We start from the raw sequence: 27,531 nt of genomic DNA, 5'->3' as shown, positions 1-27,531 counted from the left end.
CTAGCCAGGTGGCAAAGCTAAAGGCCACAAACAGCAGTCTTCCGCTGTGGTGACCCTGCTTCTCAACGACATAGCTGGAAGGACAAGCTGCCTACTTTACATTGTTTCCACATATTCTAGACCAGCACAGGAGATCGGTGCAGGTCATAGTGACCTTACTTGGAGATAATAGGGGAAAAGCAAATACATTTTGGGCATTTAATGGTGGATCAGGTCGATGGTAGAGGCTTGTGGTGAGTAAATCTTTAGGTTTAGTTGGTTATTTGGTTGTTACTGAGAGAAACTGGCAGTGAGGAGTGTAAAGATCTAGCTGTTAAATCAGATTATTGAAATAATAACATATATTTCTGTTAGAATGTACAGAAAAAAAGGGTTAGGAAAGTAGCCGGAAGCCAAACACAACTGGACTCTGCCCTGTTATTGTGTTTTCCAAAGTGTTTAAAAGAGAACAGTATTCACTTTCAGAATAAGTTGAGATTCAATTTATTATTTTTTAGCATAGGTCTGCTTTCGGTCTGAAGCTTTGTTTACACCACATGAGAGAACTTTGCTTAAATAGTTTGCTTATTGCATACAAATCTTAGCACCCACCCAGTGTTGTATTATAATATTGAGTTTTTTATTGATGTACTGACAGTACTGAACCATGCCATTAGCTTCAGCTATTCTACTGCATAGACGGTGTTCATATGCAATTAATATATATATAAAAGAACATTTCCGACTGGGATGACAGTGCCCATGAAACTGATAAGGGTTGCTATTATGGTTCGTTATTCATTTAGCTTTTACATCCCTGCTAAATTACATGAAAGCTGATAATCAACCTGTACGGGAAGCATTTGCCATGAGTTGTAAAATAACTGATGTGCACCGAGCTGCCCAGTTTCTCGGCATCCTGCTCAACCATCAGGAAGAGGAAGAACGTCAGGATGCTTCTTGAACGTAAGCAGGAAGAACGTCTTAGAACCTCTGTCGCCCCAGTGCCAGGCTTGGTTGTTGTTTTGCGACTCCTATTTTTGTAAGGGCGTCAGAATCTTGTGAACATCTATTTAGGAACCCTCACTGTCACTGGCTCTAAAAGTAGGATGGACGGATGTGGCGACTTATGTTCTTTTTTTTTTTTTTTCTTCCCCCAACAGGAGTCATAATAATGTGATTTTCCCAGGATACACAAGACTTCCCAATTCTCTAAACTCCAATCTGTCCCGTATATTTAGGCGCCACTTGCCGTGGCGTTTTGTACGCGCTCTGCAGCACGAACCCCGAGGAAGTCAAGTGATGTCACATGTTATTCTTGTGTTGAAAGTGGAGACTGAGTGCGGGCTGAGGTGGTTACACACACCGCGGTCTCAGTGACGTATTCCTCCCAGTTTAAATACAGGGAATGATTTCAGGAAGGAAAAAAGAAACAAATGCACCAACGTAGGATGCCCACACAGAAGACCAGCTTCTGACTGGCTCATTTGAATCATGCTTTTAATTGCCTCTTAGCTTTTTTTTTCATTACACCGTGATGGCAATAAAGCATAGCTCCTGGTCAGTGGACTATAAAAGGTATTGATTGTTTTATTAAAAAGGATGAATTCTCCAGTGTTATAACTGTACAGGGAGCAGCTTGTGAAAAGGTCAGTCTTAAATCAAACCTGTAATCTCTTTTACTGCAAGAGGATGGCGTTTATGGTTGGTTTACACTTAATAGTTCAGATAAACGTCTGATATCATGATCAACTACATGCCAGAAAACATTTGCATTCCAGAAACTGTTTTCCTTACTGGGATACACAGAGATGTTTGTGTAGCCGCGTGCGTCAGTTACTCCCTAAAATCTAATAATAAAAAGACCAATCCAGCGTAGTTTGTGTTTGAATGCGCCACTGAGATTGAAGTAAGTCAGACGCACAGTGGCGCTCACCCCATGATGCATCATTTAACACTACTGAAGCACAAAACCAAGCTAAAGCTCTGTAGCGTTGAGTAACAGTGCTGCTTTTCTTCTTTTTTGTTGCACTGATATATATTTTTTTATTTACCCATGACTAAGGTAGGTGAATGCATGATGTATCTGAAGTTTAGTACTTCAAGAAATACTGTTACTCTCCTGATGAATGTTTGATGTTAATCACAGATGGTAATTGTCTTCCAAGTATGACAATAAGACATTTTTCTGCGCACATGTGGATAGTTTATCCAGTTGAGAAGCGTTTGAAGGAGGTGATGTACTGTGGTTGTTGTCTGGAAACACATCTACCAAACTGTGATCAGTGGCTGCATTACATTCAGGTGCAATGAGGCTACTTGAGGCAGACAACTTTGTGGTTATGCAAAACAGGGAGAAACACAAAAACACAGATCATTGTTTCTTTTTTGGATGCTGTAAAGTATTTGTGTGTAGCAAAAAGGAGGGGTGTACCAGTTCAATATTTTATCTCCAATTCCGCTACAATGCAGCACACATATGATGTCAGTGCTTTCTTTTTTACAAATTTAAGATCTGCATACCTCACTCTGTGAAGCTCTTTGGACGGTTATATAAAGTAAGATGAAGTTTCTGGACTGTCATACTGAGTCAGCAGCTCAACCTACTTTTGAGAAAAGAAGTGTTTAAGGTAAGAACTTCCTCAGGAGATGCATGAAAAAAGTGTTTAATCTGCAGAACTTGCAAAAGAATTCTTGATTTCCTTCAGCTAAATCGTGTTCCTTGTGCAACAATAGAGGGCGAGAGAAAGTTGATATAACACAGTTTCTGATATGTTTATTGAGAGACCCCATAGTGGCTTCTGGCTTCTGACTGACTCTGCACCCCGCTGCTGCTGCTTTCATTTCCTGGTCTTGAATTCTGGTACATTGAAGGCTCACCCCGGGTTATGTCATTCATCCAACGGTTGCTTTGATTAGCTGGGTTGCAGCTTTCTGTTTCAACTGATTTGCAGAGCTTTGCATAAAGAAACATCATACCCTCTGCATTCACAGGTTGGATGCAGCACCCTAAAGCCCTGCTCTCGGACTTGGTGCTGTGTTTAATTGGAAACTTGAATGAGCGTGTGCAGTCCTGAGGTTGCATTGCCGCCACACTGTTATCTTGTCAGATAAGTGAGGACGTTGCCCTCAGGGTGGCTCCGTACATTTGAACCAACTGAATCACACACATTGTAAAAAAAGGGCATGTTTCAGTGCCTTGTGTTCGCATTCCTTGAGATATTTTTAAAGCAAAGCAAAACAGCTCTGGAGTCAAGGCTCCAGAAATTCCATTGGCCTTCACAGCAGAAGGCAATAGACCTCATGCCACTGAGCGACCACAATCTTTACATAACTGAGCCCGAGACCCGCTTGGCTGCTTGGAGAGCTTAGAGAATATACCATTCCTGGCGTGCAATATTTGCATGACAACTATTGAGAAGCCCTTGAAGACTGATACTTATTGTGGCAGTCATAAAGAGCCCAATTCTAAAATGAGATTTTGGAAATTCCAACATCTGGAAAAAGTGACACCTACATTACAGAGAAGACTGAGCATTAGTGAGACTAATTTTGGTACTTAGGGATTGCCTTGTGAACTTCCACAAGTTCTTGGCTGACACATATCACTTTAACAATCAAGATCTTTGTATTGTGTTGGTACTAAATGCTGCTGAACTGAACCAAAAGTTATTCGGTATGTTGTGAAGTTATTTAGTCTATAATGGTTGTAAAATCCTTGTTGTAAACAACAGCCACACTACTTTGAGGGAATTTGTCTTTAGCGTCAGTCTCACGTAGTACAGGCTCACTCTGGTGTATAATCTACTGTATAATCCTTCCTCGTGGTGAACTGCTCAGACATGCTCTGGATCAGATGTAGAGCTGATTAATTTGTGTGATTAGAGATGTGTAATTCCCAGTATACGGGTTCACCATGCAGCTAATACTTGTTTACAGTATTTGTAACAATGGCACCTAAAGTCAGTAGATGCTGCATGAATGGGTCAGAATCCGGGCAGTGTTCTTGCTAGAGCTGTATACAAGCAAAATTATAATACTTTTGTTTTGGGCGGTTTAATTTGGAGCTTTGTGTATTAGTTGGGCAACACGTGTGTGCAGCTTCCAGTTCATTCATTTTTCTGTCCTTCATATTTGGCATGAATGAAGGTGAAATGAATCCTCAGATGCTTACATTTTGCTCAGATTGAAGTTAAAGATATCCTCTGACATACTGTTTATTTGATAAAGTAAAGCATTTTATGTTTAATTCAGTTGATTGTTTACAACTGTTTATCATCACAAGTGTTATCTTTATCCATTCTACTACTCTGCAGTGAAACAACAGCCAAGTTCATTAGCATTATGCCTCAATGTGTCTGTCTACTTGTGTACACGAGCCAGTTTCATTAACACTGTGCCTCTGGTGGATTGCTCACCTGCTTAAGCTAAAGCTTTCAAATATTTATCAGTGAGGCACTGCCAGCCTTCTTCACTGCACCGAGAGTTCTCTTTTCATACGTATCAGTGTAACTGAGATGGTGTTCTTGATTTTCAGTTCCTCTTTGCTGTTATGATTTGGATGTTTTACTCCAGAGAGTTGACATGACTTGCTCATGATAACAGACTTTTAAGAGGACTCAAAAAAGCAGCACTCCTTGTGTCTTTGAGAAGGTTCATTACATTGAGTTGGATAGAAGGAGATCACAGGAATGAATGGTGTGCCCTAAGCGTTGCAACTTCACACAATCAGGTTACACAAAAACATGCATGTTTTAGAGCTGTGCATGGATAGAGTGACGACATATTATGTTGCTTAAATAAGTAAAATGGGACGACGACCCATATAATTGTACCTTTTAATGCTGTGTCACCGTTTCAGCGACACACAAAAGCCATTTCATAGTTTTCGCATCCCCATGAGCTGACCGATGCAGTCTTTGAACAGCATGTGGTGTCATTCATGATGCAATATAATATACGTGACAGTTGCGTTGCCCCTGACATGAATGAAAAATACTTTATTCATCCCAGAAGGGAAATTCAATCTGACATTGAACGCAAACTGTTTTTGAAACAAAGTGGATGTGACTTTTCACTTTTTTAGGATATAACAGGTACAGATCATGTCCAAATCGTCATTCCTGACGTGTGCCAAGCGCTCCCAGAGTTTGCCGTCTTGCTGTCCCAAACACAGTGAGTGGACACAGCACAGGATTTGTTGAGACTTTGGAACTTCCCAGTGTTTGGGCACTGTTGATGGCAAGCCTGTACAAATCAAAGTTATCTCTTCAAATAATGAAACATAAAGGTGTTGATGATGGTGAATCTCCTCACACAGCCTCTCTGTACGACAAGCGCTTGTTTTGAGTTGAGCACCGTTTGTTTTCTTACATTATGCACTGTGTAACGTACTGGTGTGTGCGCAGTCCCAAATTTTGGGCTGCGCGTGGACAGACTGCCTTTGGACTTGAGCTGATGACGAAGTCCACGTCACACAGATCTTTGGGAACATTGCAGACACAGAAAGCTTGATTAGCCTTAACCCGGCGTGTCTGTTTGTTGCTCTTGGAGCCTTTTCCTTAATGGTTGATAACTAGAGCTGCAACAATTATTGGATTACTGACTGTCAACTGTTTACTAATTGACAGCTATTTTGGTAGGCGATTAATTGTCTTGAGCATTTTTTTAAAAACAAAAATTAAGTCAAAATTCTCTGATTCCAGTTTCCTAAATGGTTATAGTTTCAGATTTCTTTACCCTTCTGTGGCAGGAAAGTGAAACTCTTCAGGTTGTGGACAAAACAAGACATTTGTGGATGCCATGTTGGGCTTTTGGGAAGTACTGATCAACATTTTGCAACATTTTATAGACCAAATCAACTAACTGAATAATCAAGAGGGCTATTGACAGATTCATCAGATTCAGCAATGAAAACAGTTCCTAGTTGCTACCATACTTGTGACAACAGTTCATCTAATTGCTTCTGATTTTGCATAGATGAAGTACAATCAACTCGTTTTTGAAAGGTCCACAGCAGAGGTATGGAACTTTTTTGCAATAATTGGATAAGTCAGAAGCTGTAAAGTTAATCTTCCTCCATCCACCAATTTTGTCAGTATGCAAAAAAAAGTCCACCCCTTTATTGTGTAAACAAATATACGCTGCAGATCAAGAAAGGTCAGGATCTTGATGAAGTGAAAGTGGAGGATGTTGACAGATTAGAGAAGTTTTTGTGATAACGTTGTCAGTCACATAACAGACTAAAGCCGATTTCACCTAGTTTCGTGAAAAGGTTGTGAAACTTTACTGTTTGCTGCCTGTGCGTTTGATCCTAATGTGGCCTGCCATGCCTCATGCAAACTGTGGTTTATAAACAGCTGTGCCGGTGGTAGGCAGGTGATTACTTGCCATGTGAGCTAAAAGAGGTGATTCATTACAACACTAGCATGAGCGAAAACAGCTGTCTGTGCTAATGGATGCTGTTGTCAAAAGTGAAAACAGCGGCAGCAGCAGTCCTTGAGTTCTTCCAGCAGAAATATTGAGGGGTAAGGGGACGGCCCGAAAAAGACAGCAAACATTTTCCCCATTTATAAATCAGTGATTAGGAATACTGTTGTTCCACATCCTGTGTGCAGTGGAGCAAATTGCTGTACGATATCTGTCTTGTTGAAACCTTATCTTTGTAATTGGTCCCTGAGGGTTTGTCTAACCTGTGGCTGGTCACGTTTCCAACTCTTGCAGCCCTCTGTCTCTCCGTTGCCCATCAGGGAAAATGTCCATTCATTTCTAAGGCCTCAACGTAATCTGATTCTCGCTGGAATGTTTGACAGTTTCTCGCTGCTTCCTGCTTTTGGAAGAAGGGCATAATTATCTTAGCTTGCTTGAACTGAACCTCCAATTAGATTCTCTTTCTAACGGCTCTGAGTACAGATCGCCTGGGTGCCAGTCTGAGATTATCAGGACGCTGTCTCCTGGTGTTAAACCAGAGAGCTTGTGTGTGCCCAGAATTTTTTAGGATCTTTCCTTTGGGAGAAGTTTGTGGAAACACATTTACTGCTGTGATGCAACATTCCCCTTGCAGCCCAGTCGACATTGATTTCACTCTGGTGACACTGTGGTATGCTTTTCTCGCACCGTTCCAGCTGTAATTTCTCTCTAGATGTTGTGATGTCAGTTACAGCTGAGTATTATTTATTAAACAGCATTAGCTCATCGGCGCCTCAGACTTTGACCAGGCTAATTGACGCTTGCCTCGACTGACCTCAAACAGACATCCACTCACTGCCAGACGTTTTCCCATGTGGCCCTATATTTCCTTCACACTGAAACCATCCCTGCTGAGACCAAACCCTTTTCATTAATCATCCTAGCCACGATTAGTATTCAGATCTCCTTATGTGTTATGTAGCCTTGATGTAGCAAAGACCAAGCATCAAAAATAGGCTTACGTAAGGCCACTTTAGCAGTTCTTTTGAGAGGCTAATGCTTGTACAATCTTCTTAAAGTGGTATTTGCTTATTTGCGATTGAGTAATTTGGTTGCCTTCAGTGTAAGCAAACATGCGCTGGAAAAGGCCACACATTACACTCTGGGAAGTATTGTTGAGAAAAGAGGCGTTAGTCTGAATTGTACAACACAACACAATGGGCGCAAATCAGTCACAGAAACAAAGCCGTTTTGCAACACTAGTGAAAATGACAGAATCACGATGGTCCTGCAAGTTTGTCAACTGAAAAACCTCAGCGCATTTTCGCTGTTCGTCATTCACACTGTTAATGGGATTTTGTGTCAAGACTGCATGCTCGTCATTGCAGATTAGTCAGATACTGCGGCAAGTGTGTGAAATGATAACTAAAGTTGATGAGGAATGATTCCAAACCCAGGGCAGGGAGTGGTGGTTGATGCTGTTCACATATTTCCATCTTTATAAAAAAAAAAAAGGCTACATGTGTAGTGTAAATTAAAATGTGTCCTTTTTAGGTTTCTAAATTTACCTGCATCTGTTTTTCAATCGAGTGAAGTATTGCCTGACATTAAGACAAAATTCACAACCCAATATTGTCTTAATTAGACCATTGCTCATAAAGAGGGTGGCGACATCCAGCTTCTATGTCCACCTGTAAATGATAAAGGTGTAAATAAGCAACAATCTGTACACACTCGGGATCGATGTTATACTGGGCAGGTGTAATGAGATGAATAAAGTGAAAACACCTCTGTGAATTGACATCCATAAAGCTGTCGCCAAATATTTTATTTAATTGGTCATCAGATGTCAAGTTAATATAGCCCCCATATGTCTCCTGGACAGAAAATCATATTTTATATACGTGAGATTCAATATAAATTCCTGCATGTTTGTGGAAGAAATCCAGCTTGTCAGGGGTTGAGGGGAATAATAGCATTTACACAGTGTACACAAGGGAAAAAAATGTAGTGGGTTTTCTTGTCCCTGGTTTTTATTTGTATTGCTCGCTAAGGACTTTGCAGCCTAGTAAGTTATGGAATGTTACAAGTGAGTTTGACAGGACTGACATTTAAGACCGATGAGATTGTTTAAGCAAATTCCAACAGTTTATAACCAGCTTGATTAATGGCTGTTACAAATGCCATTTGAAAAGACGACTCTGTGATTATAATGTGACCATGTCCAATGTGCCATGTTGAGGTGTTTATTTATGGTGTTTTCTTGGTTTCATCGTATATGTGACTCGCATTGCGACAGTGTTCTCATGTGATCGTTTTCTTGTGCTGCCCGCCTGTGTAGGTCTGACCGCCTGCGGCTGTGTTATTACTGGGCTAAATGAGGATTGTATTTTGGTTATAATAGGAGAGAAAGATGCAGGCCATTCATGCATGCTTCCCTATAGGCTCGGGCACTTTGAATCCACCAGCAAGTACGGTGCAGACCCAACACAATGACTCCCTGTTACTACCAGCTTGTGCTTGTCAAAAACAGTTAAAATCACACCAATTATATTGTCGCTGCACTGGGAATAACTGTTTTAGCTAAATTGTACCTACTGCATGTGTGCACATACCAGACAAAGACTTGTTTTATAGACCATGAGTTGCAATCTATCTCCAAGTCTCATTTTACACTGCAGTGTATGAAAAAAGCTGATAATTACAATAAGAGAACCAGAAAAGAAATATAAATATGTATGTATATATAAAATCCTCAGACAATTCAATTAAGGTTTTTTGTGCATTTGTAAAGCTAGGCAGGTACATGAGCATCACATGTTCTCTAAATACACCTTTGCTAGATTTTAGAGCATTTAAAAGCTTATACAATTTTCACCGTCTGTTCTCAGTTGTGATTTTGTTTTTTTAAAAAAGCAAAACAAATGTAGTGCTAACAGTAAACTATAACAGGGTTTATTGATGTGAAATAACACTACACACAGCAGTATTCTCTAACAGCAAACAAAAGCAACTGATGGCAAAACAAATTGTAGTTAAACCTGCTATTAAACCAACCTATACAACATGAAACCTGTTAAGAGCCCAAGAGAATGCAATGCAATTACACTGTGAAATAGGAAAAGCTGTGCAGTATTCTCTGTTGTAGCTTTGATTAACTTATAATTTGGCTAAGGAAAGGGAAAACCTTAACTTGTGACTGAAGTCCTGAAAGATCACAATGGTTCACCATGTTCCTTTTGTAAAACATCCTCAGGATATAGCGTGAAATCCCCGTCCGTCTGGAGCTGAGCTGAAGCCTATTTTAGTCTGAGTGAAGTGAAAGGCCTTGGGTGGGATCATAAGGCAAGCCTGTAAACAGGAAACGTCCATTCAAGACTAAGTGAGCTTGGTGCACCAATGTGGTACATACGCTAAACACAAGACCGCTATGATCAGTTGCTAAGCAGTGACACTCATGAATCCTAAGCAGGCTTTGAGAATTGACCCTAATGCATGGCTCAGGCTTGTACTCAGTTATTGAACATGATTTTCGAACAGGCAGCATTGTTACCTTTATCTGCTTAAGTGCTATCGCTTAGTAGGTGCTGTGACCTATCGGACACCTCACCAGATGCATCATCAGCTCACATTAACCCAAGTGTTGTTTTCTCCCCACTAGCCTTTAGACACAACACTGTCATTGTCTCCTTTGAATTGAAGGTTTACAGTCTGACAATCACAGCCTCTGAGATAAAAAGGTGAGGAGTCGCACCTAGCACAGGCAGGCGCTAGACCCCTCTCCATTGTGATGATGAACCATGAAAGAGCATAGATGACAATGTCATCTAGTTACTAACAAAGGCGCTGCTGCTGGCTCGCACCCAGCTCAGAGGGAACATGCTGTTCATGTGCTGATAATACTGTAGCCCAGAGACCCTCTGGAAATGCTCCAAACATGAGACCACTGCCAAGGTTGCATTTAAAATCTATTCAGGAATTTACTGCATCAGATTGCCATATTTATTTAAACAATATTTTGAGTTAGATGTTTCTTGAAATATCAAGCATGCACATTTCATGTAGCAGTTCGTGTCTTGCACAGTCTTTTTTGCTTGAAGGAGAGCTATTATTCACAATCGACAGCACTATTTAGTTTGTAACGCGCTGCAACTGTATTTTCCAAAATTGGCTGTGCTTTTTCTTGTGTTTGAAAATGGCACATTGCAGGTGAACAAAATGGAGCCTTTTAAGGGGAAGAAAACACTAAGGCCATCTGATTTAAACATTCAGCTGAGACACCATCAGCAGATGTGTTACCATTGGTTTACAGCGAGACCCGCGACAAAACATCATCTTAAATGCCACAACAAAATGCTCCTGAGAGTGTTACATCTGATTTTACATGAAATTTCTCATAAACAAACTCCAGTGTCCTGCTTTTGACCAGGGAATGTTTCCTTGGGGGCCAAAAAAAGAGAAATCTGGCTTGTGTAAAAGCTGTTCTCGAATGAAAGAGTTTCTCTGGTTGTTCCCTAGCAACCAGCAGCCAGAGTAGCATTGTAATGCTGGAATTACTCTATGCAGAAGGCCATAGGAGAAAGAAGCAGAGATGTAAAAGATTGATTATTAAATTCCATAAATATTTCAAACACACCAGGGAGAGGTTTGGGATTAATGGCTCTACACTTTAGGAAGCAAACCAAATGGCTGCAGTCGCAGCAAAGTATTGAACCCAGGCAGTTGGGAACCAGTGTTATTTTTCTCCCATTGTGGAACTCTGGGGGATTTCATTAGTAACTCTCCTCCAGCATTTGGCTTCTATTTGTGTCAAGTTAATTGGACAGAAGAAAGAAGGAGGGGGATGGCTGGAACCAAGCATTTCTGGATCATTTAGGCCACCAAGCAAGCCATTTGCCCCAGGAAGATTAAAGCACATCTCCAGCCCACTTTATCCACCCTACCCTTTTCTTCTTGTTTTTGCTTTGAGCTCTCATGAATTGATCTTTATATTGTGTTGCGTAACTTTGTGATGATTGAGCTGCACCTCTTTGAGGTCTTTGTTTGAGCGAGATGGGGCGGGTTTCATTTGGCCGGACAGTTGGCTTTGTTCCCGGGTACGGACCTGCTACGATGAGGTTCAATGACAGAGCTGAGAGGTCCCTTTGTGTCCAACGCTGGTCAAAGTCCGCCGTTGAGTCCACATTGAGCCATTGTTGTGGTTGGAGTTGGCTAAAATAAGGGTGACGCTTTTACCCAAGATATCAAGATTATTAGTCCTTAATATAAACATGATTACTTATACTATGGTTTTAATTGGTTAATGATACATTTTTGACCAGAGTGCTTTTGAAATAGACAAAAACAGTATTGTTCCTGTGGTAACTGAACAGTCTGTGGTTGTGTAGATTTAAAATGTATGGTGCTGCTGATTAAAAGATGCCTCATTATTTGTCCAGAACCTCCAAATATTCCATTTAGTATAATGCAATGACAAGAAAAAGCAGCAAATTCTCACATTTGAGAAGCTGGGACCATAATTTTTTTGCTCAGTGGTCAATCAGTAATGGGTAATTGTCAGGAGACTACTCGCTTTACACACCATAAAAAAAAAAAAAAAAGCACATAGCTGTGTAAAAGTAGTACTATTAGAAAATCTGTTGTTTCCATTTCTACTCTGAGGTTCCGATACGTGGTTATTAATTGTGCAGACCTACAGCATGTGTGCCGACACAGTGTTTATAGCCGGGTACAGTGGTTGCCTCTGAATGAGGCTGTGGTCAGAGTGTATCTGTGGTTACAGACTGTGTCAGGAGGCTGCCGACCTGAGGCTGTTTGCTTACACTGAGTCTGCATCAGCGACAAAGACTGCTCTCATTGTTGGTTTTCTATCTGAACTTGTGGTCAATCCAGATGGATGTCAAGTGTGGTTGTCATGTTAGTAAGCAGCTGGAGAAGCAGGTTCTAACGCGATGCCTTCCTGTTAGGGAACGTACAAGTGGCGATGGCAAGAAACGACACTCAATAGCTGAACTTTTCACCTCAGGATTTCCTTAAGGTGGAGCATGCAATTCTGCTCTCTCTGTTAACTCTTTTTATCTAAAGAATTGTTCTCAAGAAGTGGCACACAGCTGCACTGGTTTGCAAAATGGTAGTGGCATTTGAAGAAATGCTTAACTCACTAATTTCTGAACAGCTGAAAGTATATATATGCATAACTGAGTGTGTGTTTCACGTTGTGTTCTCATCAGACTCTTTGAGCGCGTAATATTTTAAGCCCAGATCTTTAATTTATTCTGGTGATACTGTTGATAGCTGTGACTTCTTGCCCTGTGTGACAGTACTGTAGTATTACAGGGTGCGACTGAGTCAGCGAATACTATTCAGCGCTAATTAGATAGCTGTGAGATCCTGTATCAGTGTGGCTTGACTAACACTGTGTGGATAATATTAAACACCATCAGACTGATGCAAGAAAGTTCACTCTCACTTAAAGGACAAGTTATCTCGTTGTTATCCTCAAGGACAGCAGTGCAGTGTTTTCGTCCTCACAGTGTTTGCTGCAGCGTTTGAATTAGTAATCACTGTGGGGGCTTAAAGCAAGAAACTGCCCTTTCTCACCTTGTGCAGTTTCCTTTTTTATAAATCATGCTTGCATTTGTTAGTTGATTAATAAAATGTTCTTCACTCTGAACAATGCAGTTCTTTCCCAAATGCTGACCACAAGTTCTTTCCTCCTTCTTTGCGTAAATTATTTTCTTTCTCACTTTGTGAACTTAGAAGAACTCTCCACCTTGAATTAAGATTTAATTTTTGTATGCTAGGCAAGTAAACAGTGGTTTATATTTGTTATAAAACTAAAGTATTCATAAGCAATATTTCTTTGCTTTGCTTTTACATCTGAAAGTTATGTCTTTGGAGGGGGAGGGTGTATTTTTATGCTGTCACGCAGCCATCAAAGTCACACAGTGAACTGCAGCTATGAGCATTCTTAACACTGTAAGATATATTTTGACATTCCGCAATGATACTCAAGCTGACTCTCTATATAGCATGATCTTTATCTTTAGATGAGGTTGCTGGAGGTTTGGCTGCACATTTCTATTTTTGGACATGCTGGGCTGAAGACACACACTCATTCACTTCCAAACCAACATCTGTGTCGACTGGCTGCAGCACTGATCAAAGCAGATGGATTGGATAGGTCAGTTACCCCTCGGCCTTTGCTTTGACATGCTTGCTGCTAACATGGTTTTGCTGGCTTTTAATGAAATGCACACACTTGTAATTTTTAATTCTTGCAACCAAACTTACTCAGATGCTGCTGCTTCTGCACGCCAGCATGCATCTGATTTGCATGCTTTCAAGAGACCGAGTGCATTTTAGTTCTTGAGGGTTTTATACTGGCAGGCAGCTCAAGTAGGTGCTGTTAAGCTCATTCACATGCCTCCCTGATTCCCGTTCCAACCAGTCACCATGTCCACCAGCTGCCTGACCACGGTGGGAAATAAACAGCAGCTCCCAAGTGCTTTTAAATTTTGTCTGTGACTGCCGCCTTGTTCTGCTCCATTGGCCACTTCAGCCACCCACCATCACTCAGAGGTGTAATTCCTTTCAATAAATTGCATCCAGCCTGTGTAAAAAAAAAAAAAAAAAAAACAAAAGTGGAAGGGGAGGATGTCTGAACGTATTAGACACCTTCCAGGAGACAAAGAAAAGTCTTGCCTTCTTCTTTAACACGTCTGAACAGGTGGCAGTGGAAGTGTAATTGTTTGTTCAATGCTTAATTCCGCATCCGAGGCAGAGAGGAAGAAGGTGAGGACCATGTGCTCTGCTGGCTTATCCTGTTGAGTTAACACCGAGTGCTTAATGTTAATAAGACTGCTAATTAGCTTTGTCTAGTATGTGCCAGTTTCATTCAGGTGGCACATGGTTTTTATGTAGTCCTTGTGGCGAAACATGAAGGACGATCTGAGAAGTTTGTTCCTTTTGATGCAAAAAATTTGAAGATGTTTGTAGATTTTCACATCAGTTCATATTGTAAAGAAATAGTTGTTCAATTTCAAGGAGCGGTATAACTGGAGGTTTAATAACCTCACACATTGCCTCCATCCTTTATTTATTTATTTATTTTTTTAAATGTTTTGGATTCTTTTGAAGGATTAGTGGAAGCTTATGTTTTTTTCCCCCCCAAAGGAATGAATGTTGTCTTTAAAAAAAAAGGGAAGCTATTCCATTCTGTCAGTCACGCCTTTTTGCTATCACCACATGCTGTGTCTTTGTAGAATGGGCACTCAGACCTCAGCGTTTGGCCAGAAAAGCCACAGATAGCGGCGTAATGTTGCTCGTCACTGTGTGACCTTGTTGTAGCCCACAAAGCCTCCACCTGCTCTCTCACACAGGCTAATGGATAAAAATACCCAGCAGATCCCACACTCTCTGTCAATAGAGATCCAAGGACAGCTGCTGGCCACCCTGTTAACACAGGGAATGTACAAACAAAGGCAAGGGAATACACACATGCCCATGCTCGCATTAACACAAACAGAGACAGACATGCACACAGTGGCACCCACTGGAGCATCATACTGCTGCCCTGAGGTGTATGATGAATGTTGTGCACATTTTGGAATAAACTGCCTTCGCTGCTGTTTTGTCCGCTTCAGGAGGGCGGTCCTGCTCAGTCCCACTTGGCACACTGACACAGACATGCTGCAGCGTTTGTGCTGAGCAGACAATATAATGCAATATATTGCCATTAGCAGATACTGCACCGTAGGCAACATGACCTTCCAACCTTCAACACTGGCTGTCTGACTCCCAGTGGTCTGTTTACCTTGTTACACTGACACAGGCTGTTTACTTGCTCATACAGCAGCTCTGTCCACCTCATTATTCTCCAACACACACACACTTCAAATTGTTTTTCAGTCTGCTGTGCAGACATATGCTCTTTATCAGGCAGCCAGACATTGATGAGACTGACATTTCATTTCATGCAAAGTCAAATTAAAGGCCAGTAGGAAGAATTTTGAAATGGCACTGAAGGACCTTGCAGCCTTTGTGTTTGTTTTTAATGGAAATGACAATTATCAGTTTAATGAATGAGGCCCAGTAAGACCTAAGAGACAGTGTGCTTGCATGTACTGTCTTGAAAAATAGGGCTGAAACCAACAATTATTTTTGCTTTTGATTAAACAACAATTAATAAACAATTTATTCCAAATATATTTTAAAAAATCTCAGAAAATACTGAATTTTGCCTAAAGCCTTAAAAGAGAGATCAACATTTTAAAACCAAAGTTTACTGCAGTATAGGAAAAAGAACATTACATCCTCACAAGTGAGAAACTGACAATAGAGAGTGTTTGACATTTTTTCTAAAACACAAACAAACAATGAATTATCAAAATGGTTGCCTGTTATTTTTCTTTTTGTCAGTTAACTAACGTATCAGTCAACTACTTGTTTTAGCTGTAGTGTAAAGAGAAGCAGTAAAACCTGTAACAATGACAACTGCAAATGTGCAAATACAAAATTACAGTATGTTGATTGTCTTCTTCTTTAGTTATTTTTCATCAACCATAAGACATCATTTTTATTCAAAGCTTTTAAATAACAGATGTTTTAATGTACACAGTCATGACAGCCAATTTGGTTTTCTTAAAGGTTAAGGCTTATTATTGTTTTTTTTTGTGTTTTTAGCATTTTTTATTACGATGACAACACTGGTTTGTTGCAGTCCCAGTATCTGTTTAGGACTGGTCGTGTCCCATCAAGGCCTCAGATGCTCGGTCCTAATAGTTGACCCAGATGGCTCTTCCACTTGGTATGCTATATAGTACTTTCCATAGGTTAGTGAGCTGTAGGGGGTGCGAGGCACAACTGAGATGGCCTCTTTCAGCCTTCTGTGTCTGTGCATGTGTGTCAGTTATTGGGGTGGACACTGAGACATCTAGCTGGCGTCATCTGAGGAATGCAAGCCTCACCCCGGCTCGACACACAAGATGGCCCCAGCGCTGTCACGGGAAACAGGATCCAGGAATACCGATGCTTCTTTAAATGAAGGGTCATTGGCATAGAAAGGTAAACGCAGAAGAGGTCGAAGCGTCAAAGGAATGCTGTGGATAAAGCCGTGGCTATGCAGCTGCACAAAAATGGTGAATTAATAAATTACATGATTTCCAAACTACAGAAGAAGGCTTTCTTTAAGTAGAAGCCTGTTGTAATTAGGTTTAAAGTTAAAATACCTCCTGTGCTGCCTGCTAGTGAAAAAAGTCTAATAGAAAGTCTGATGTCCAGTCACCTCATGGTTCACAAAACCAAAATTACCATCAGATTTCCTTCATTACAGTCATTTTATGCAGCCCTAATGAGCTGGTTTTGCATACTCCACCCTTGTTGTTTGATTCCAACCTTGAAGCGGCCACAGTAAAGTTCAGAGGGTGAAGGTATGGAGTGAAAAGCTCCCCCCGCGGTGACAAATGAGCAATTGTTATAAAACTAGGTCGTCCTGGCTCCCAAGTCGTGGGGGATTAATTTGTGCTTTTCACAGCTATTTTCTGAAACAGAACGACAACAAATCCTCCCTGCACAAAGTGCCGTGATTAGAAAGGCCATTCCTTCTTTGACTGCCAGGGATCAAGGTTGTAAGCATCTTAGACAGGAGTGGTGTAATGAGGCGAGTGGTAGACAGACAGCTCGTCTCTTGAAGAGACTGCATTCAAGAGAGAGAAATTAGAAAGTGCTGTACTCCTGCACTTTCTAATTTGCTAGAGTGTGACGTTTGACTACATTATCGACTGCATTATTTTCGGGCACAAGTCAAGGACTTTCTGAAGTTTTGTGTGCTTTGTCAGTGCTTTTCCGTTCCATTATCATCTCCCTATTTAGGTACACTTCTGCCAAAGTGTTCTTTGACTCAAAAGGATCCAAAATATATGTGATGATGAAAAGGGGTGTCATGCTCTTTCAGTTTGCCGCATTTGAACTCTGAGCACTGGCGGCTCCTCTGAGCGCCACCCTGGACAGAAGGAATGATCACAATTTGCCAAATTTCACAGTTTGCCAGTGAGATGTTACTCACTGTGCAAACTCATTCAGACAAGTTCTTTGCAAGTTGCCTGGCAGTGCTGACAGAGGTACATATGCCTCACAGTAGGCTGATGCACTGGTTTTTCTCTCTCACACTGCCTCTCTCTGTTCCTCTCCACTTTGGCTTGATAAGAATAGTAGTAGAGCTGGCAAATCATTCCTGACGGACATTTTTTTTGCTGATTTTGTAGACCAACAATCAGCAAAAGATGAATTGAAAACTAAGGTTATTTTTCATTGTGGTGTTAATAACCGTAATGTAGTCTCACTCTTAAATGACCACAAATAAGTCATTCATTGTTAAATGAAGCAAATATGATAAATACATGCTTCTTAATTGTGAGTATTTTCTGCTTTTCTTTGTCGTTTATTAAGTTTGAGACAAACATAAAAGCCAGTTAGTTGTGTCATGTTGGGCTTTCAGAACTGCTGGTCGATCACGTTTGACATCTAACTGACTAAATGATAAACTGATTAACCAAACATAGTAATCGACTGATCAGCCAGTTATGAAAATACTTTATGATTGCATCAGTTTTGTCATGCTTCTATTAGAAAGGATGCTTTCTGGATCTGTGTGTGAGAGAAAGCAACGCAAGTGCAAAATAGTGAGAGGAATCAAAGAATCAGTGCTCGTGAAGGTGTGGAAGAAATTATTTCTCCTAACGTCATTTCTGAGGTTCAGCTATTGTGATACTTCACGATCTGAATTAAAAGTCTCCCCACAGACTTAGTTGAACTAATGTATCACGTGATTAGTTGTACACGTGGTTGCCTGGAGTTAAAGGCTGTCACATAACCTCCAGGCTAAAAGACCAATTTACAAATCTTTGAATGCTGTTTTTGCTCCAATTTTATTTATAAAGTTCTCACCAGAAGTCGTGATTAGTATCTCCATCGCTTTGATTTTTTTTTTTTTTTTTTAAAAGGTTCATTTACTGCTAACCACTGAGCCCCATCCTGTTGTGTCTTGTATTTTTGTACCTGCGGACTGACCAGATCACACAATACTTTATTGGCGATCCTGGATTTCAGCTGCCTCTCCACTGAGTGTCTTGTCTAAATCCACCAGCTTAAGCTACAGCTGGTAACGATAGTCAACCGTCTAATCATGAGCAATATTTAGAAAGAGCAGAATAAGTACTACCATGGTAGAGTTGGGGTCCGGCAGTAGGACGAGAAGCTCACTGAAGAGGCAACTGAAAAACATTGAAAACAGCCACAGTAGCGAACTGGTCAGCCTGCAGGTTGGGAAACTTGGGATGGGCTGTAGCTAGCTGGATACCAGCAAATGCACTGTGTCAATAAAATACTTACACATAGCCCCCTTTTGTTGACATGATCTGTACGATTCCTATGAGAAGCCTATCATATGCCTAAGAGCATCCACAATAAAGGATTGTTAGATCACCCACGCTTAGCAGCAAGGCCTGCTCCTTCACCAGAAAAACTTAGTGTCTCACCATACACAAATACCTTAGACATGCTCAAGAGCCGACAAGAATAGGAGACAAAAGTGATATTGTAAAATTGTTTTCTTTCTCACTTTTCTCTCTGCATTTAAGAAACTGTTTATACAGCATCAATACCTTTTGTTATCAGTTGATAAAAATATCAATTGACAATAAATTGTTGCGGTGAAAGTGACATTTTGCGGCTCGGCCAGATAGAAGCAAACACATAACTGGGATCCCTTGACTGAAGGATTTCCTCGATAGTCGCTGGACAAGAGGGCGGCTTCTGGGCGCTAAAGCAGACAGTTGGAGATGTTAATGTTATCAACAAAGGAGACACGATCATTGATTTCCTCTGGTGGGTGACTCAGTGAGGCCAGCGCATCACTGAACCAGCCATCATGTGAGTGTTATGGCTGTGCAGCACTTCATTAGTCATTACTCCACAATATAAAAGCACACCATCCATACCAACCGTTTACTGCCTCAGTCTTGTGACGCTCATTGACAGATGTTTGAGTCTATTAATTCTGCTGCCAGTTATTTTTTTTAATTGCTCTAAGAATGCTTTGCATTTAAAGATTTGGGGGTTTTGAATCACCTATTTATATGTAGGCTGTTAAACTATGAAACTGGTTGTTTATTGGTTCGAATTAAACATGCACATGCTGTAAAACTGATATCTAAACACCCATCACACACTGAGGCCATCAGAAAAATGTCCTTCACCTCCCTACCTGCAACCCCTTTGGTTTATCTCTACTGCAGCATCCCATTGTTTTTGAAATGTTTCAGCCTCTTCCTTTGATGTTTGTCTGCAGTGGGTGATAGATGAATGCAGAGGTCTGCTATCTGCGCTCAGCCAGAGCCAAAATGAATAAATGGATTGACCATTTTGTGCCACAGTGAAAGGGCCTGGCCAGAGGAAAGCTATCCTATCTGGCAAACAGACATTGTGGTGTTAAGAGATAAGAAAAGCAGAGCTGTTCGCAAACCATAGTTTAGGATGACCCAGAGCTGTTGAATTTCTCACAACAAATCCTGAATTTACATTACGAACTGCCGCAGTGTTGAAATCTAAGATGTGCATGTTTTTCCTTTTTTTTTTTTTTTGTCTGGGATTATTGCTGAGAAGATTAATTGAATAATCCATTAGTCAGGCAACAGCCAGCACATGCCAGAAAAAGATTCCCTCTGTCACAGGAAATTCTGTCATTCTTTATTTATTTAGTTCCTTATTTAGATAGTTGCAGCTCTGTAGATCAGTTCATCTATTGATTCGGCAATTAGCAGAAGATTAGACAACTGTTTCAATAATTGACAAGTCCTTCAAGTCAAGCGAAATGCCAACAGCTGATTCAGATGCCACTATTTACTGTTTTTCTTTGTGACAGTAGTTGAATATCTAAAGGTGAAAGTGTTAAAGCATGCAAATGGAAGGCATTACTGGGACCTCTCAGAAGCTGTTATCAACAGAACCATCTGCAAATCAGTTGGTAATCAAAATAGTCGTTAGTTGCAGCAATATTTAGATTCAAGTCACTGGAACAAGGCATCAACATCAGCATTTTGAAGTCTTTTAAAAAGTCTGCTTTCCTTTGCCAACATTAATGTCAAAAATCATGTATGTGGCAAAACAAGCAGTGCTATTACCCTTGCTAGTTGGTGATATGGAATTTTACAGTGGCATCTTTTCATGTGACACTATATTTGTTTTCACTGCAGCCTTAGGTTTTTGTGTTTTCTGTTACGTCGCAGTGAACACAATACAGGGAAAACATCACAACTTCCTTGACCTCTCTGCACACTGAATGCCTTGCCACTCAACAGGCTGGCAACGGGCCCGACACTGCACCCTCTCCCTCTGGGGCCTAACACAAGGGGTGGAAAATGGAGGACGCCTTGGTCTGTGTGTTTGTGTGTGTGTTCATGTGCGTACGTGCGTGTGTGTGTGTGTGTTTTCGGGCCTCAAACAGGGAAGACAAGGCCTGCTATTGTTTAATTTGTATCCTGGAGAGGAAATGCCTCCACTCGTTTGGCTGCATTGCACTGCTACCATCTGTCTTACAAATGAAGGTGTAAAGTGGTGACATATTTTGTTGCATCAAGGAAATAACTGGGGAAGTTTACAGAGAGATTGGCAGTACGTAACTGGTATGTAAGGAATGCCGTGGATAGTTTTGCGCAAACAGCTTTGAAGTATCCCCAAGGTTTTATTAAGAACAGCATCTTGGTATGTTTTTCCTCCTGTGGGGGCCACCTGTGTTCCTGGAAGGATTAGTTTGGAAAAAGGAAGGGGGAGGGATTAGATGGTGTTACTGGTGTAGCCTGGGAGTTTGAGCTGCCAGCAGTTTTTAAAAAATGAACGAGCTTTGTCTTTATTCAACACACACAATGAGCCGAATTTTGGCTGGATGCAGCCTTCATCAGCATGTCCTAGTTTCTGCTACCCACCATTCTTTTCCTTCCTGCCTCTGTTCTATGAGAGATTGTTGATCCCGCTCTCAGCCAAAGATGTGAATTAGCACCAAGCAAGCATCACTTAAGTGGTGTTAAATGCACGGATCAAACACCCTCTGCTTTTGATCTTGGTACTAAGAGGCAAAAGCATAAAATTCAGCTTTCAGAGCCACTGCAGTTCACGCAAGGCCTTTTGTTTTTGAATGAATTGGAAAATAAAGCAAATGGATCGCATTAAAAAGCACTGAAGGTTGCTTTGGGTTGGATGCTCCTGTCTCTGCCCTGAAACTTTCATGTTTCCTTTTCCCGTGCACTTTGTGGTGATTGTGTTTGTGCTCAGTGTAAGCGGAGACCAGTAAGAGAAAAAGAAAGAAAATCAGACCGGAAAATGTAAGGCCCAGGGAGTGGAAAAGATGGGGTCCTTTACATTCTTTCCATACAGTCAATCTGAAATATTTGAGACTGAAGCCACAATTGATGGTTCTGCATATTTCTCCGTGTGAGGCTGCGTTTCAGTGGCGCTGTTTTATTCACTGTGATGTCACTGTGGAAAAGGGGGAAAGAGCTCACAGCACCGCCATCTAGTGGCATGTTTTAGATTATTGTACCTTTGGTGCCTAAGCAGTTAAAAATAATTCCTTTCTTTTACATTAAGCTGTAACAAATGACTTTTGTGTTATACAGTGGTAAGAAAAAGCTCATTCATTTTTGTTGTATTTCATTTGTTTTGTTTTACTTTTATGCACAAGTTTTGAATAAGAAATCTTCCTTTTATCATTTTCTTCTAATAATTCATGCCCAGTGTTAGATGAGAAATTAATATCGTTCTTTTGTTTTCATTTCATTGTTTTTTCCCCACATATTGTTGCATGTAGTGCAAAACGTGACAGAGAGAAGCGGGGAGGAATTGCAACCGGGTTCCTGGCAGAGATCCTTTGTGGTGATGTTGCAGTTATGTGGTTTGTGCTTTTGACCACTGGGCCACCATACCACCTCAGAGTCAGTGGTTAGCCTAGATTATTTTCAACGTCTGTCATAAATGTAAAGACATAATGTCTGGCAAGGTCTTTACAACATTGTGTTACAGGACACAAATACATAATTGCACGTTAAATGCTTTCATTAGTAGTTTTACAGTGTTCACCAGTGAACCCTGGTGTTGGCAAAAGCCTACTTAAAATGGAGTGTGCCACGGATTTGCAAAGGTTTTCGCATCCACAGAGCTTTGTTAACCCAGATCAATGCACCACATAAAACTATTTTACCTTCTTACTATTAAAAACTTAATTTTCAGATGGTCACCCATTATACTCAGGTAATTGCACGCTGACCTAAAATTTGCAGTTGTAGCAGAAACTCATCAATTGAGTTCACATTCTGGGTTCTTGTCTGAAATGAACCCAGTTAATCAAGGCTGTAGTTCCGTGGTGAGGCACTAGGTGGCAGTAAGTGTCTAAACATCACCCCTGTTGAACCACTGCTCCTGTTCATTGTGTTTCTGACCACAGACACTTTGAACATAAGGATTTGGTTAGTGAGGATATGAATGTGTGATGTAACAGGGCCAGGCAGTACTCTGGAGGATGCAAGTTTCTTTCTGTGTCTATTTGATCAAAGCCAAACCCAAATAAAAAAGAGTTCAGGCTGATTTTAAGGGACCAACACCCAGTTGTGTAGTTCCATATCACAGTCCTGAATATTAATTTACAGCCTGCAGAAATAGTGTATTCACAGGGTTGGTTGTAACTCGTCCTAATCACAGAGTTTACTGCACTTTTTCTGACTGAAGAGTGTGCACTTATTTGCCTTTTGTTTTAATAAAAATGTCTGAATTTAACCTTTGAGCTTGAACAGTAAGTAAACAGACAGGACCTTTTGGGTTGGGCTTGTTTTTCCTTGTTTCTGTTTGTTTTGTTATTCCATGATCACATGTAGTAGACAGAATGTGTTTCTGGCTCAGAACGGGCCTTTGATTGGTTCTGTGCACAGCAGTGAGTATGATCTGTCCACATACAGTCAGTTACAGTTATTTGTCAGAATTCAGAGTAGTTTCCTGTGATTTCTGACCATTTGATGAACAAAAATGTTGACTATGCTTGACTAAATGGAACCCCAGTTTAGAATACTGGTAAAAAAAAATGGAACTACTTATTTAAAATTCTTAATTCTTATCATTTTGACGCTGGTGATTTTCCTTTGGCCCGGCCAAAACCTCTTTGGTAGGGCGCCAAAAATTCCACAATGCAGAAAGGACCCTGGTAGATTTCATTTGTATCAAAATATCACTAACTATAACCACTTTTGTCAGACTTGACCTTACAGGGCTCTTCAGCTTGACATTAAACCGCCATTTTTTTGTATTGTGGTTAGTATTTTATGAAAAGTTATGTCTTTCTACGAAAATGAAAAAAAAAAAAAAGTATTGCTTTCTGTTATTTTTATTCAGTATTTCCTGTTTCCTCAATGAACCATACAAAAGCCTGTAACCAGGGGTCTTCTGACACCTCCTCCTCCAGCGACACTGACTTTTTGTGACAGTAAACCAGCACAAACTGTGTTATTCAGCTTTTGTGGTCAACATTTCATAAAATTTTCAATAAGCTTATGATTGTTGCTCTCAGAAACATAACCCAGAGACAGGGTGTCCATTCTGTGCGGTTTCATATGTGTGTTTGTGTGTCTGGCGAGGTCTTAACACAAGCTCTCTGTTGTCCCCTCGCTCTGCTGTCGCCACATCTACCTCCAGTTGCCGCCGACAAAGGCTTCCCAGTGGCTTCGGCCAGCGCTGCACCACAAAAAGACACACAAACACACAGTCAGTGCCTCAGTGTGCACCGATAGACAGTGGAGTAGCTGTGCAGGCTGCCAGCTCTCAGAGAGGGCCACTTTGTTTCACCTCTGACTTGGATTCAGCCCAAACAATCTGAGAGTCACTCACTGGGTCACTTGATGAAGTAATTGAATGGGGAGTTTATAGTTGTGCAGCGCAGCTCTTTTATTCTGTCTCTGCGAGGTGCTTTATTACATTTTATTCCAATGTTAAGGCACACAAATCAATGTCCGTGTCCCTGTAAAATGTTTTCTGTTGTGTGAATAGCCAGTTTGTGTGCTGCAGCGTGAATAACCATCATTTTATCTGTTGATGTAAATTATCATAACTTGGCTGTGTTTCAGTTGGCTTTTGTTGAAACACTGCGTTTATTTGCATAAAGGAGTAATGCTGTCATGATCAGCTGATGAAGCAGTTGATGAGCTGGCTGTTTTTTAATTCAGTGATTCTGATTTTAGACTTTTCAAGTTTTCAAGTTATTTTTCAAGGAAGAAGGTCCCAGGGTTTCAAAATTAAATATTTACTGCTTTCCTGTGTTTTATACCATAAACCTATGACTTTATTTTAGACTTCTGACTGCCTATAACAGATAATTCAAAGATGTAATTCCTTGTTTTTGGTAAACCATTACCATAATTTTCTGATATTTAAAAGACCAACTGGTGAAATAGTTGTTAGTTGCGGCCCTGACATGGCTTAATGACCATTTTGTGCCACCACCTTGAAAACAGAGCTGCAGCTACCAATTATTTTCATTATTTAACAAACCCGAATGATTTTTTTTCTCCATTAACCATTGAGTCTATAAAATCTCATAAAACAGTTTTTATCTATTTCTAGACTCTAAGGTATTGTCTTGTGTTATCTGAGCAGTAGTCCAAAACACAGGTCATATATGACAGATGAAGCATCCTCTCATATTAGAAGCTGCAATGCGAATATGTGTTTTTGAAATAGTAGTGAAATGACTGATAGCTTATTTATGTGCAAGAGATAAAATTAAATGTAATGACACTTTAATGACACTTTAATGACACAGTGTTCTTGCCATGGCTTAACTGATCAATCAGTTTATTATTTTAGCTCTAATTAACACCTCATATTCGTTTAAGTGCTTCCTTTGAATCATAAACACCTCTGTCTGACAACACCTCTCTTCTTCTTCCTCAGGACCTGGAGATCGTCTATTCTTATCTCCATGGGATGGAGGCTTTGTCCAACCTGCGAGAGCACCAGCTAAGGTGAGTTTCTGCACACATCTCTGATACTTAATTTGCGTAACACAGCATGATATTCCCATGAAATTAATTCCAAATACAAATGATGAAGTAGTGACAACTCCTCAGTGTGTGCACCACAACAGTTGTAGTCAGGAGTGGGAGATTAACACCAAGCTGCCAGCTTTGTGAATGCTATCTGGTTTTCTAATCCAGCAGCCCCTCTGACTTCTTAACATGCGTTGGCTGGAATGATTTACTCTAAAAAGTCAACAAAACCTAAAAAATACATTTTTATGATTGGTGTGAAACATCTAAAATTTTGTTTTTAGGCAAAATAAATTTAGTTTCGTACTTGTTGGGCTTTTTCGTTTTAGTTGATTGATACTAACAGAGAAGTTTGCTGGAAACTTTGTGGGGAGCTCTTCAGAGGGTCCTCTGAGATATCAGAGAATTACTCATTTGATTGAGTCATCAAGGTATAAAACGATACCTGCCTTCAGACAGAGTGCTGTTAAGTTTAGAATCTCGATTGTTCCTGCCTCAGTATGCTTTCGACTAAATGCTAAAAAGTCTAATCACCATCTGACACCCCTGGAGACGGCTACATCCAACCTTTTTTGGTGCAACTGTCTGACCACATGGCCAAGTTGTGTTTTCTGCAAGAGCCCATGTGACGTAAGTTTCATCATCCGCCCTCGCCTGTGGCCAGCTCCACGCACCACAAAATTTAAGACTGTGTGGACTGTTAACACAGCAAGCATGCCAACTGTGCATGCTGTCCAGTCCACTGGATGGTCATTTTGAATCTTTCATGTTGTCCAGCCAAACACAACGAACAACGTGGCTTCTTCCTGCTGTCAGGAAGTTGCCATCACGATTGTAGTGCACATGCATGGAGCATGTTCCTTTAAACAGAAACATTATTCTGGTATTGATAGATGAGAATTTAAATCTGCAGCTGTCAGAGTACTCAGGCGTGGAAACTATGACTTGGCCTTTAGTCAGAGGTGTTAAAGTAGGCAGCCTCAAGATCTTGACACATCTTGCAGCTTGCTTCATTTGAGGCATGCTGAGACCTCAGCATAATTATGCTACCAAACACTTAATCAGAATTCAGAACTGCCCAGAAGGCTGTCTGTAAAGGTTCTCAGTCATCCAGGTCGTAGTACATCTAAGTGCTAAAATGAATCAAACTGCACTTAATTGAGTTTGTTGAAGGCCTTTCACCTCTCGTCTGAAAGCCTTCTGCAGCTCTAAGTGCCTGATAGGGAGTCTGAGGTAAAACAAAAGGTTGTTTAGTTCCTGAAATTGTCTGTTTGACTACTTGGACAAATCTACTGCCATTTGTGTAAAATGATTTAACATTCATATTTAACACACATTAAAACACCATCTTTATGCAGAGTTCCACTTAAGGCAACTGATCATTTTTTAGCATCTTTTACATTATTAGTCTTTTTTTAACTGTCTTCATTTAATCTTTTGTTTTGTGTTTCTTCCTGTAAAGTCAGATCAGACAGTTTCCATATGAAACTGTTTCCTCTGCTCTCCGTTGGAGCCAAGCCTTTTAACCTAAAGCCATGAGAACTCCCCGCTCGGCTTTTCATACATGATTTTGCCTTTCGCTCGTCTGTCACCACGTTAGTCCTCCAGTCTTTTCTGCCTGGCATCGACTTTCCAAACAGTGCATGTCAGAAGTCTGTTCCCAGCATGCCTTGTGTGCATACATGTGGATTATACTACCGAGGGAACAATGTAGCAGAGCATGACCTGCGAGCTAGAACATTCCACTGTGTGACCCCTCAGAGGCCTCCCACCCAACACTAACCCCTCTCCCTCCTCCCTGTTTGGATCCTGAGGAATGTCCCCGTGGTCCCACAGACCAACCCACTGCTCATGCCGATTTCAGTTTTTCTAACTTAAAAAAAGAAAAACTCCCAGCCGGCCAGACATCCCACTAACTATGGGATTATGTTATAGTTCTCTTTTCTCAACATTTTCATCTGGGAGGAATGTGTTGTTTTTCTTGTGTGGTTCTTTTTTTTTTTTTTTTTTTTTTTTCTTATTTGCTTCCTGTTTTTTGTTTTGATCTTTATCTCTCCGTGTG

The 27,531-nt window shown here is 40.7% G+C and overlaps 1 protein-coding gene across 2 annotated transcripts in view; it reads left to right on the top strand.

Annotated features, from left to right (window-relative positions):
• rapgef2b (Rap guanine nucleotide exchange factor 2b) overlaps positions 1–27,531 on the top strand; it is a 115,172-nt gene that overhangs the window by 3,677 nt on the left and 83,964 nt on the right. For both annotated transcript variants that reach the window (XM_008293335.1, XM_008293334.1), the window contains exon 2: positions 25,375–25,445. In XM_008293335.1, the coding sequence (XP_008291557.1) occupies positions 25,375–25,445 (71 nt within the window). The remainder of the gene's footprint in view (positions 1–25,374; positions 25,446–27,531) is intronic.

Source organism: Stegastes partitus, unplaced genomic scaffold, assembly GCF_000690725.1.
Source record: "Stegastes partitus isolate 25-593 unplaced genomic scaffold, Stegastes_partitus-1.0.2 Scaffold875, whole genome shotgun sequence".
NCBI classification, from domain to species: Eukaryota; Metazoa; Chordata; class Actinopteri; family Pomacentridae; genus Stegastes; species Stegastes partitus.
Note: the sequence above shows the minus strand (reverse complement) of the source record. Positions and strands in the feature narration are given on the sequence as shown.